The sequence below is a fragment of the Anoplolepis gracilipes genome, chromosome 11 (assembly GCF_047496725.1).
Source record: "Anoplolepis gracilipes chromosome 11, ASM4749672v1, whole genome shotgun sequence".
Classification (NCBI taxonomy): domain Eukaryota; kingdom Metazoa; phylum Arthropoda; class Insecta; order Hymenoptera; family Formicidae; genus Anoplolepis; species Anoplolepis gracilipes.
This window is the reverse complement of record NC_132980.1, coordinates 7,015,637-7,029,123: the sequence shown is the minus strand read 5'-3', so window position 1 is coordinate 7,029,123 and position 13,487 is coordinate 7,015,637. Positions and strand designations below refer to the sequence as shown.

The 13,487-nt window shown below is 30.2% G+C and overlaps 1 protein-coding gene across 8 annotated transcripts in view; it reads right to left on the bottom strand.

Annotated features, from left to right (window-relative positions):
• Dnc (phosphodiesterase dunce) overlaps nucleotides 1–13,487 on the bottom strand; it is a 324,716-nt gene that overhangs the window by 140,312 nt on the left and 170,917 nt on the right. Inside the window, exon 1 of one of the 8 annotated variants that reach the window (XM_072901827.1) lies at nucleotides 5,563–6,694. The exons of the other annotated variants lie outside the window; for them this stretch is intronic. Coding sequence (XP_072757928.1) covers nucleotides 5,563–5,651 — 89 coding nt within the window. The 5' untranslated portion in view covers nucleotides 5,652–6,694. Of the gene's footprint in view, nucleotides 1–5,562; nucleotides 6,695–13,487 lie in introns of those variants that run through there. 8 annotated transcript variants of the gene reach the window in all.

The window sequence follows — 13,487 nt, the reverse complement described above, 5'->3', positions numbered from 1 at the left end:
TCTCGGAAGCTATAAAATTCTGTTTTATAGTACAAAGCATTGATATGTTTCTCTTTCGCTATATATTACAAAATATTCTGCAATATTTTGATTCATGTTTTTTTTTTTTCGATTTTAGATAAAATAATGCAAAAATATCAACCATGGGATCCTAATTCGTCGCGCATAAACAAATTATATATACATTTGCAATATATGGCGATCATAAATAATATTTATTATGTTGTTACTCATGTCAACCTTTTTTGTTAGCATTTATAATGTAAAAAAATTGTTACATATTTTTATAATATAAAATTTAAATTATAAGTGTATGTGCCATTTTCATTTTAACTATTATCATGTAATTAATGACAGTGTAAAAATTGTGGAAAAATATTATACAAATAAAAAATACGTCTCACTTTAAATAGAAACTTTTTTTTTAGGTTAATAAGCATTTTTCAACCTCGTGTATATCCGTAAAAAACAAAATTCATACAATTTTTTTAACACAATTACTATACAAATATATCAATAAAAGATGTAATTTTTTAATTACAGTTATAATGTAAAAATTGTGACAAAATGTCACACATATAAAAAATACATTTCATTTTAAACAGAAATTTTTTAAACTTTTTTTCAGGTTAATAAGCATTTTTCAATCGTGTGTATCCGTAAAAAAAAAAATTCATACAATTGTTTTGACACAATTATTGTACAATTATATCAATAAAAATGTAATTTTTTTAAATTATAATTATAATATAGACTCACCAATTGTTATTTCCTTCTCGTCATCTTATCTACTCATTTTTCTGTCCGAAGCTTTAACTGATAATCGATGATCCATCGCACAAGTATATAAGTAGATGATTGGGCATCAATTACTGTCTCAAATTTCAATATCACACGATATTTTTCCCGACACTCCCGATACATATTAATTCGAACATTAATCCGCGATATTCATATCTATATATCTTTTTTCGATATTCACTACGCATGTCGATGTATAATAATTTCGATCGAATATTGATTATTGATTGAGACATATTTGCAATATTCAAATTCGCGCGTAACCACAATAATAATCCCCGATGCTTTTATTTCGCCGACATTTATGCGCATTTCATTCATATATTGTACGTATTACATATATCACTCGCGCATTAAAACACGATGTAATCTCGCTCGATACTTTTTCACATTTGACATTCCCGAAATTCGCCGAACACACGACTACTATTCGACCAACGAACGTAAATGCATCACTTAATCGTACACGATGCTTGCAAACACCCACGTGTGAAAGAATCAGCTGTTAAATGATCAAGACGGCACTCAATGACAATCTAACCTAATCGCGCAGCAATTCAATGTCGGTTACTATTATTTATGAGACACGTATAACCTCGACGTAATTCCGACGATCATACTCTTTTCTCTCGTGTGTATCTGCTTATTCCTTGTCACTACTGACATCACGCGGCGATGTGTTCAATTATCGCGCACCGGTCAAATTTCACGCACCAATTAAATATCAATCATTATTAGTATCTACGAGATACATACCGGCGATCGTACTCTCGCGCGTATCTTGCGGTAATTAATATTAATACTAGACAACACAGGAAAAGACCGCACGTCACTCACCGGAATCGTTTACAAGGACACCAACTGCATGCTCGCTTGTTCCCTGTCACTACTGACACCACGTGGCGATATATTCAATGATCGCGACGTCAATATCAGAGGCCTTGATCGATCGAGAGATAATTGTGCAAGTTAAGGTTTTGGTTATACGTATGTATGTACGCGCAACCGAGTTTTTCATCAATAAGAGAGTAATATATCGGCGGCAAGCACGCGGTAGACTGATCACGGCGAACGCGATGTTATTATGTTTGTCGGGTGCGAGCTCACGGCGTCTCTTCCCCCTCCACCGATTCGGGCGTCCTGTGTGTCCTTTGGCGGTACGTATGTCGTCATCATCAATAAGAGAAACACGTGTATGTGTAAGAATTTTCTTCGTCACCTTTAAAGGTGAACTCTACGGATCATCTATATCAGTTGACACGTCTGATATATTTGTCGACATTCTTGAATTTGACGACAGTGCGCAAGGCATTTTCCAACCTTTCAAAATATAAAATTAATAATTAGTTAATAATTAATTATCAGTCAGTTAAAGTAAAGAATTTGGCCTGTAGAATTAATATAGTCATTATAAAGTTAGTTCGATATAAGATAAGATTTATGATTTTGAGAATAAATGATATTCTATAAATGTTTAATTCACAAATTAATTTTATACTTTAAAAGGCTAAAAGCGTAATGTAAAATTGACAAATCTTGAAATATATTAAAGATGCATAAACTGTAGATGAGCCTCCTTAAATTAAAATAACAAATATACAACAATTGATAAATATTATAAATTACCCCATAATTATTTTTCTCATCCCAAACAAATGCAATAAAATCGAAATAATTTTATACATAAAATTTTAAAAAATCTCGTACAGAGGATATAACAAAAATAATGATTAAATATAAATATTCTTATAATCTTTTCCTTGAAATAAATAAATTAGATACCTTCATTCGTAGAATTATGAGACGAAGCACAGGAAATATTCGATATTAAATTATATACCATTATTTAATTCACATCATATATAGTAAGTATTCCTTCATATTCACCGTTCAGTGACAGTGCCATGTATTGAGCGCGACATTCATACTTTACGATACGTCGTTTCCATGTGTGATATTTATACGTGCGCTGTGAACGATAAATTTTCGAAATGAAGCACGTGCATTATAAAATCTGAATACCATGGTGGAATAACGTGAGCCGATAAAATTCTCGAGCGTTACGTTGTAGAATACGTTATGCATAATCACTACGTGACTGCGATAAAGTTTGTTTGTTCCACATCTTAATTCTTTAAATAAATTAATTTTGTTCGGAAATTTAATAAGTAAAAAATACACATAATAATCTACTTATCTATTTTTTATCAACACACAGATATGTAAATAAGCTGTTATAGATATATAAACAAAAATTTTAATTAATAAGAAAATTATCAATTAATAAAAAAATTATTTTGTAATCTGTCGATTAAAAAAATTAAAAATTGCTAATTAAAATAAAATTAATTTCATAATTGTGACATTTATTCAAACCATTCGAGTAGGATGACTGTCTACGAAATCTTACAAACTTCTGTGCTTATTGTTAGTAATAATGTTACTTTTTCAGCTATTTTATCTTGCCAGAAACCAAATATAAATTTGATTTAGATTATATATATAAGATTCACAACAATCACGAATAAAGTTCTCTTTTGGGAAATCGTTGCGAGGTGAAAAGAGATATCTTAATCTAGATGATTTCTTGCATGAAAGGGTTCATAAAAAAGATATATTTTTTTGTTTATATGATTTTAACCCTTATTCTGTACTGATGGATCATTTTTGTCTGTAATTTTTCTAACAACGTCAATTTCTCGAAAACAAATAATCACAAAATAATATATTTAAGTAAATTATTTTTCAAATTTATTATTTTAGTCTTTATTTAGAATGTTCAAAGAAGGTATATACATTTTTTCAGATTTTTTAAAACACTTTTACATATTAATAAACTTATCGAAAATACGCTGACCCACCTGTACGGTTAGAAGGTGCCAAAAATAAAAATATGGAGTAAGGGTTAATTAAAGATCCGCAAACATGTACGGGAATTGATGCTATATCATAATACATCATCACGTACAAACCTTTTTATACAAAAAATCATTCAGATTGAAATATATATGTATATATATATAATTTATATATTATATATATCGAATTTAAAGATTTAAAACAATAATATTTATTTCAACATTCAAAGTATAAAACAAACAATTCAAGAAAAAATTCGGAATAAATAAAATTCTATATATATATATATATATATATATATTATATCAATATAAAAAATAATTTTCTGCAAAATAAAAAATTTATTGATGGAATTTTATTCACGGAAATAATAAGCGTATTTGTTCGCGTTGTATACCGTGAAAAGTCATCAAAATGTGCCTACAGGTTCGATAAATCATGTGACAGATTTGATAGCTGATGTAAGCGACGTTCATTAAATCGTAATTAGTTACACAACAGTCTAAATCTAAATTGAGCAAAATATAAATTGGCAAACCACAATCATCACAATATAATAATTTTAGCCGTGATTACTATCATACATTTATCGTTTTTGCATTACTTTGCGATGAATTCCATCAAATTTCACTGTCACATTATCTAAATATTCATAAAAGGATTAATATCATTCAGTAATATCTTCTATTTGAAAACATGCTTTATGCAAATTTTCTCCATATATGAATATTTATTGGATATGTTACGGATGTAATAATGTTATTGTATACTGAAATTTTATTAAACTTGTATCACAAAAGATATCCCTTCCTCTTTCAAATTGAAATCATTAAAAAATAAAATATACGTAAAAATTATCATCAATATTCTAGCTATTATGATATAATAGTAATAAAATACAAAAATTAAAAGTAATTTTTTTAAAAAGAACTATGTTTTACAAATAAAATAATAAAATTTCACTATATACTTCTTCTTAAATCAAGATACGCACATTTAATATTTTCATTTATCTATTGTATTTTAAAATTTATTGTTAGACGAAAGTTGAACAATGCATAGAATGTTTATGATTCATAATATGGAATCTAGTTTATCGACTTTCTTAAGTAAAACTAGAAAATGTGAAACGGTAACCCACAGCATCGATCTACTCACTAAATATAGCACAGAAGACCAGTTGCATGAAATCCAGATAGTATCGCGAAAGATGGCGGTACCATGGTCGTTTTATCAGCTGATATACATGTTACCGATAAGTTACCGCAGTTACCAACTTAAGTATAGCCTAAACTTTCGTAGTGGATTATTTTATTATTTGATAGAGTGATTTGATAACAGTCATGACCAAAAAAACATAATTTAGGACAATTATATATAAAAATAATCTACGAGACAAAAGACTTTTATTAAACTATAGTTGAAGAAATTTAAAAAGTTTTAATGATTAAAATAATAATAAGGATATCGATTATAAGATATCGCAATATTATATTCCGTACATAAAAATTCTTTTAATTTTAGAATCGATGTTCATAAAAGTTTGATTAATTGTGTTAGTCTTTCTCATTTTTTCGTACATGAAAAAAAGTTTAGACTAATCAAAGTAGTTTGCTATCAATTGTATGCGAATCTTGCGTGTCTCTTTTGCATGTCTGGATTGCAAAAACCATCGGTGCATTTTCGAGAAAAATCCGGGTCGCTTTATAAAGCCGCCTCGAATACGATGCAATTTTATTTTTGTCCCTGTCTCCAGAACGTTTCGCCTGCGGAAAATATTATTTTCTTTCCGTCGCACATGAGATTCGCCGTGACAATCTCACCTGACTGTTCATTTCAGCCGACGAAAAATATCTTATTCCCGAGAGAGATCGGCCAAATCATGTGATTTGTCACACTTACCGTAATTCGTGCCCGACCACCGTCCATCCCCTGCGACGCCTCCTATCCTTCCGACGTAACATTTCTGCCACGCTGAGCCTCTCCATCATGCAAAACGAACAATTTCGCGGATTTTTCGAGCCCACTCTTAAAACGCACGCACTTTGCCGCCGATTTGCGGCAAAATCACGCGCGAAACGGCGTTAAAAACATTACGCGACATACTTCGCCTCATCTAAAATTGTATTGTAGCACAGCTATTAATTCCAGTAGATTGCGAGAAAAAGATTTTTTTTTTCAATACTTTGTACACGCAATTATAAAAAAAAAATATTTTTTGTAAATTTATTAATTTAACATTTATTGAAAATCAATAAACGCGTGTACTTTATAATCAAGCTCATACAATGTCAAGATAGAATTTTGAATAATCACAAACTGTAGTTATGATTTTGATTAGAATCCATCATTCTTTCTGTTAATCAAATACCTATTTAAAAGCGATTCGATCAATTTATTTATTTACGTGTTATGTAATTGCGTATGCATCACCAACTTGTTTCGATTGTTACGTCGTGATACGATTAATTGGCGGAGATGCCAATAAATGTTTCTTGCGCAAGAATAAATCGCGATCATCGATTGTCACTAGCGATGCGTACTACGTCAACAATTTTGAAACGCTGCAAATATTTCGGAAAAGTATACATTTATATGAATACACATTTTTTTCACAACATGTCACTTTATTGCACGTAATTTATTATACTGTCTTTGAGCGGCAAAATGGCCTCGCGTGTGCGTTGTTTGCGCTAAACAATCGAATTTCAGACACTGGCTTTTCCTAACGTGTAATATATTTTTACGTACGAATCACATCGAGGGTGTCGATTAATCCGACAAAATTTCTGATTAAATCGACGATTGTCGAACGAAATAGACGTGGTTGAAGCATCTGGACATCGCGACGCGCCACATACGACTGAATGTCGTATTGTATTTATAGAGCGACTCGAATTATTTTGAACGTCGTCGCGCGCTTTTCTCACGTATACGTAGTTTGTGCGATTTTCAAGTCACGACACGCGTAAATATATCGTGATATCTTTTTTATGTCTCTATTTTTTTATATCATCTCGTGTCTGATATAAATGTGGCCTTCCGCATTTTACTCTAATTTCTCATCCTTTCTTTTTTCCGTAATACAATGTTTTGCCGCTAATTAATCATTTACGTGACTTTTATTATGTTTTTATTACAAAAACATTCTATTAAAAATACTGTTATTATGTATATTTTATCTTATCTTGTATAATATTATTATGACGTTAACCGCAAAAGCCGTTTAAGAAGATTGTTTTGGCAAGAATACAGAAAGCATTATCTAAATCGCAGTAACTTTAATCACGTACTTTTCAATCAAACGCACACAAGATGATACTTCAATCTCATAAGAAATGCATAGAAATAAATGATTTCAGCATAAAAGCTTTAAGAATAATTAATTTGATCGTTTGTGTCACACATATTCTCCTCATTCTTTCTATATTAATAATTTATGCATAAAGTGCTCATTTTCTATATTTACGAAAAACTGGCACATGTCCATAAATATTGAATCATACGTTGAGTCACTAAATTAATAATAATACTAATATAGATTTTTTTTTTTAATCACACTGTAGAATAAAATTTCAGTTTACTACGAAGCGCGTCCTAAAACGCTGCAACATCCGGCGTGTGGTGCTGGTATCTGCCAAAGTTGTGACAATGTTAACTAATGGTAGCTATCAGTTTATGTCATGGTTAGAAAATGAGTTATGTCAATAACTCTTATGGCTCATCCTAATGAATAGTTTATCTCTTATAAATAGTCTAGTCTTATGAATAGTCTAACAGTGCAATTAACAGATCTTGTAATTCAGGATGCAAAGAAATCAAGTATCAGATAATTAATGTCTTCTCTTATTGTTCTCTTATTTTCGATCTGCAGAAAGAGAGAAAGTCGAACGAGACGCAAGGTCGTCGGTTATTTATTATAATCGAGAATTTCGGCGGCGGATGACGCTGTCTCCATATAAATCGTGGGTGTTGGCTGGCCAATTATAATGTCCGTATTTTGGGAATCCAAATATCGCGTACGCGGTGGCCAACTTCAACATGAAAACGCTAAACGTTGCGCTAGATTTTTTTTTTTTTCACATTCGTATGCACAAATTTGACAGAACGCACGATGCATGACAATACGTGAATGAACTGTTATAAACTACGACAATAATCGCGAAATTTTTCTTATACTAACACATTATTCTTTCACAGAGATTAAGGCATATATTTATGATATTATTATTATTCAACCCTCAGTTATATAATAAGGATAAATCTTACTTCAACGTAAATAGCTTACGAAGCATCAGAAAAACTAGGGGAAACTTGTATGTAATTATAATTAATAGAGGATTATACCAAGTAAAATATTGATATATCATGGGGAAAACAGAGTAATTTAAATAAGCAATTATAAGTAAGCAAAACAAATGATATATAATTTTTCTCAGAGAGAATTTATTCTAAATCTGTTTAAAGTTTTAATAAAAACTTGTAGTATCATACTTCCAGCTGTTGTGTCACTGTTTTATGGCGAGAACATTCGTCTTCATTGCTATAAATATGATTTTATCATACAAATGCTGAGACAATTTGTTAGAACAATATTATTCATTAACGCCAAAAAAAAGTTATAAAAATATGTTAAGTATTGTAAAATTTTGAATGTAATTTGAAAAAGCAATTAATTTACAGTTTTATGCTTTCCGTTCGAATGTAATCTCGGTGACATTTAATTTTTAAGTTTGAATTAACATAATTGATTACTAAAATTTCGGTAACCAAAATAAAATTTTCGAATAAGCTTCAATAGTATCTAGGCCACAACTTCGTCGCAAAAAATACTGTTATTTCGTAATAAAACTGCTATTTTTTATCACGCGAGACGGCAAATATATATATCCGCAAAATAATGTCTTATTCCGAGTTGATATATTCATGAAATATTGGCTCCGTTCCTGAAATAATAATAATAATAATAATAATAATAATAATAATAATAATAATAATAATACCGAAGCGTACAATATATAATCTTGTGCATAAAATGCACAATTATTTTACAGGATTACTATCTAATTGAACTAATTTAATAAAATATGTTATTTTTTTTTAATAAGTTCTCCTTGTGCGAGAATATTTCATAAACATAACATGTTTTCTACATTATTTATAAAATCTGTGCTTAATTGTTCAAAAACATGTTGTTTTGCAAAGACTACATACAAGAGCCATACGATATAAAAGGTGGTGAAGTTTATAAAAATGAAAGTAAAAATAATTAATCAATATATTAACCCTTTGCCGCAACATCTTGCCCTGACACGCTCGTGCAAAGAGAAACAACCACAGCGGAAACAACTATGTAAAAAGGATAACAGGGTGAGTCAATCTTTTTCCGCTTCATTAAACAATATAGAAGATTACTTTCTATTTTTTAAATTCATTTGTATAACAAGAAAAAAGAAAAGCAATAAATTTATTAAAAGAAATTATTAAAAACACATGTAACGTTGATGCGAAAAATAAACATATATTTTTTTTATTGAATTTTCTCGATAATTCTCCCTTTGAAAATAAAATATTCAATGCATTATAATTATATATTTTATATTTAATATTGATATTTCATCAAATATAAAATATAATCTAAAAAAAAATACATACTCTTGTAATATTAACAACAACTGACACGTACATTTCGTTACATCGGCTATCGGTAAAGGTGCAGGAACGCGATGCTACCATCCGTGAATGCCCGACGAATTTGTGGAAGTAGTAAACATTATCATCTGTAGCAAACCTTGCAAACTTTTAGATTCATTTAAATATTTATGTTTACGTGTGCGCTAAAATTCAAAATATTTTCTCTTATCAACGCAATCAATAACGTCATCCTTTAACAAAATATAACAAATATAATAAATCATAACAAATAATTTGCAGACACAAAACTCATTGTTAGATTAGAAGGTATTTCGTCTTCAATTTTATTATAATTCATATTTTTAATGCTTGCTAATTGTTGCTAAATATGTATAAATAAAGGCTATCCTCGCGCGGAATAACATTATTTTTTACACGTGCGATAGAAGTAAGGGAACACGATGTAGAGCGGTGTCGAGGTACAGATTTAATAGTGATATAAGCAGCTCGTGCGAAAAGGAAAAATAAAACGTTGCGCGGTCACGCTGGCGATAGCGTACGAGCATTAAAATGTAAATGAAAGCGGCGCGGAAAGAGAAGGCTACAAGACAGGTCAACCGCTATTCGCGATATATATAGAGAATTCTTCCGCAACTTCAGACACGAACCGTTTCGCTTCCATAAGAGCCTTGTTGCTAATATGACAGACAAATACAACGGATATTCGGCACGAATTGCTCGAATTTGTCTTCCGCAAGGCATAGCAGTAACGGAAAATTGTACTTCGACAAACGATGCCTTCGATCGTGCCCGAAAAGAAAAAGTCAAATGTCAGCTTATACTACATTATGTTCGATCGTAATAAATAAGATAACAGTATATATATTTTTATCGGTAATCTCGACATCAGTGTAATATCGCCTTTTGATTTTCCAAACGTGAGATTTTTTTTTTTTACTAAACTGTATTATATATAAAACACAATCGTATTAAATTTACAAAATTTTCTTAATGTATATTTCTGTAAAATTTAAAAAAATGATGCAAAATTTTTACTTGTGTAAAAATCTGTTTTAAATAAAAATTTTGCGTGAAAGGGAGACATTAAGAAAAATTCTACACTGAAAAAATTATATTCTCGAAATGTATATATTTTATAAGCCCTCTTAATAAGTATTTTTAATGAATATTTTCTTCTTTCCGTGATATTTTTTGAAATATCTCATTTATAAATTAATTTAGAAGTTAAATCTCTATATTTAATTTAGTCAAAGTTTTAATAAATAAATAATAAGTGTCTATTTGTAAAACTGTTTTTGTTATCATTGGCGTAAATAAATCCAGACATTAAATAATATAATAAATAAAATACACAATAACATTAAATAATATAATATAAAATATTAAATAATACAATATGAGAAAATATCTCATTCATTCTATATTCTCGCACATTAAAAATATCCGAGATTATTCTGCTCTTTAAAGGATTCTCTCTTAAATTAAAAGAATCCTTTTAGCGCTTATTTTAGAAGAAAATATAAAGATAAATGGAATATTCTTCAAAGAATATAATTTTTTTAGTGTATAACTCTGAATTAATTAAGAAGAATCTGTTAATAAAAGGGACAGAGCAGTGTTTTCAGGATGTCTCTTGCACACGATTTTCTAGCATTTAATTTAATATCCCAGTCGTCTGCGAAGAGAATGGCTCGCAGACCTTCGCTCTTGGTCTTTGTCGTCAATTATTCCTATAAAGGAGCTGACGAGATGCATTTCATCTCGACGGGCGGTACACTTCGGAGGTGAGCCTTCCCTATTAAAGATCTTTTACGTAAGGATGTTATTTTCCCGCCTGCGCAGAGGAATTTCTGAGGACTCGAGTCACGCGCGCCCGACACCGTTTATGCGAACGGTTATACACGTGTGTTACACGAAAAACCACTCCGCGTCGCAACCCATTATGCAAATTGTGCCTACGAACAGTAAAATATGTGCATTCGCACCTTGAAATAATCATGATGACGATCTGATGCGGAGCCGGAGAATAATAACGTGACGATAAATTGTGGTAGCTACCGTTTCACACGGGAATTAATTCGACGATCAAAAAGTTCAGCATGACTGATGATTCTCGTTCGCGAAAATCCGTAATCATCGTCACCGGGATATATTCGTGTCTCTCGCATGCAATTGCATATAAATGACGACACGAAGAATCGCTGCAAGATCGACTACCTGCGAGAGGAGAATGGAGAAATGCATTGGCACAATTGCGCAAGACACGCATCGTCGCGAAACTATTCCGACGATTATAATTTACTTGGCGTTAAGTCTAGCATAAATGCTCTAGTTAGAAATGGCGCAGACACTATGTAGCGTAAAGGTTCATCGTGGAAAATGTTTCCAGAATATTGCAAGGTTCATTCCGAGTTCTCTCGCGGCAGTAAATTTCTATAAATATCTAAGTGCACTGATATTACATTTTATTAGTAATTTGTATTCTTTTTTGTTTTCTCTATCCAAATGGAATAAGCTTTAACGTGCTTAACGCTGCATTTGTATTTTGTAAAACGAAATTACACAGAAAAAAAGCTATTGTTGTTTTAAAAATATCTTTATTTTCAAACTCTGAAATGATACTATATGAGCGTTAAACGAATACAATTGCTTGTTCAAAGATATTTAATATAGTTCTATAAAAAAATATACATATATGTTTTATTATTCAAGAATAATTTTCATGATTGGATGAAATAAAAATGTTGGATGAAGAAATATATTCAAACCAAAAAGTTTTTATAATAAAATTAAGACAATAATATTATATTATTCTTCAGATGAGACTATTACAATATTAAAAGAAACTTATAACATTGTTTAAACTTAAGATTATCAAATCTTTCTAAAGATAATCTTCTTATAAAAATTTAAAAAGATGGAAAAAATATACTGTTATTTATATATAAAACAATGATCATGTCAACTATATAAGCTTTTTTCTGTATAAAATACGAATGTAAAATGGATGGAAAAAATTCAAAAAAATCTACAATGTAATATATTTATGCGCAAAGAGACAGGCAACGATAAAGTTGAGGTAGTGCTGTTATATATAACTTTTTCTAAGTAATATTTTTCTTGGCAATTTTTTATCTAATAAAGCGAATCACATATTAAAACGTAGATATCTAGAACGAAGCGATAATATCAAGTGCATGTGTATTTCTGATTCCTGTTTTTTGAGGAAAGGATGTTGCCAATCAAAATCTGGATAATTGCCTAATATCCGGAGATTCGAATTCTCTTGCTGTAACTCGATCAAATACTCGTATGCCGTAGGCAAACGGTTTATCGAGGCGTTTTTGCTAGTTTACTTGCCGTTCTAACGTAATTTACTTGGCATAGGGTGACGATCGAAGTTCGTCCGCTCTTCTTAAAAGTTTAATAAGTACGGGAAGAAACTATTTTTTGGAACAATTTTAAAACCGATAGTAAATAGAGTTTACCAGAATTACATCGATAATCTCTTTTCATCGTCTTAATATAAACCGATAATGACTTGAAATATATACAGATATTATTATAATATTAAATTCTGTCACCAAAAATAAATTAAACAATTTTTATTCCTGCAAAGGAAACCTCCGCCGACCTGTTTCCTTAAGATTTCTTTTTATGTCGAGTAGAAATTTTTCTTTTAACAAAATTTCCTTATAAAGAACTGCAGCTATATTTACTTTAATGAATTACTATTCAATCTTACATATGTTTCTTTCATCAGAGCATTTATTTTTGATCATACTTATTTTTCGGAGAGAAATTCCATAATTTCTTAATTAAAATTGAATAATGTTCGTGGCAAGCAGGCAAGAATACTTATTTAGAACAAACAAAAAGATATATTCATTAGGTAGATAGCATAAATAAATGACATATCTTTGTATGTCGCACAATCAGTTTTTTTATATGTCCATTTTGAGAAAGTGAGAGTATAAAGTACAATTGTCCATCTTCATATCAAATATTGTGAGAAATATCCCAAAGCCTGGTAACTAAATTAGACACCTACTCGGAAAGTAGAGACCTTTAGCTTAAGTGATATATTTCCTAGAGGAGAAAATGTAATATTATCATCTAATATATTAATATTAATTTAGCCGTATAGTCTTATAACCCTGACAAAATTCTAT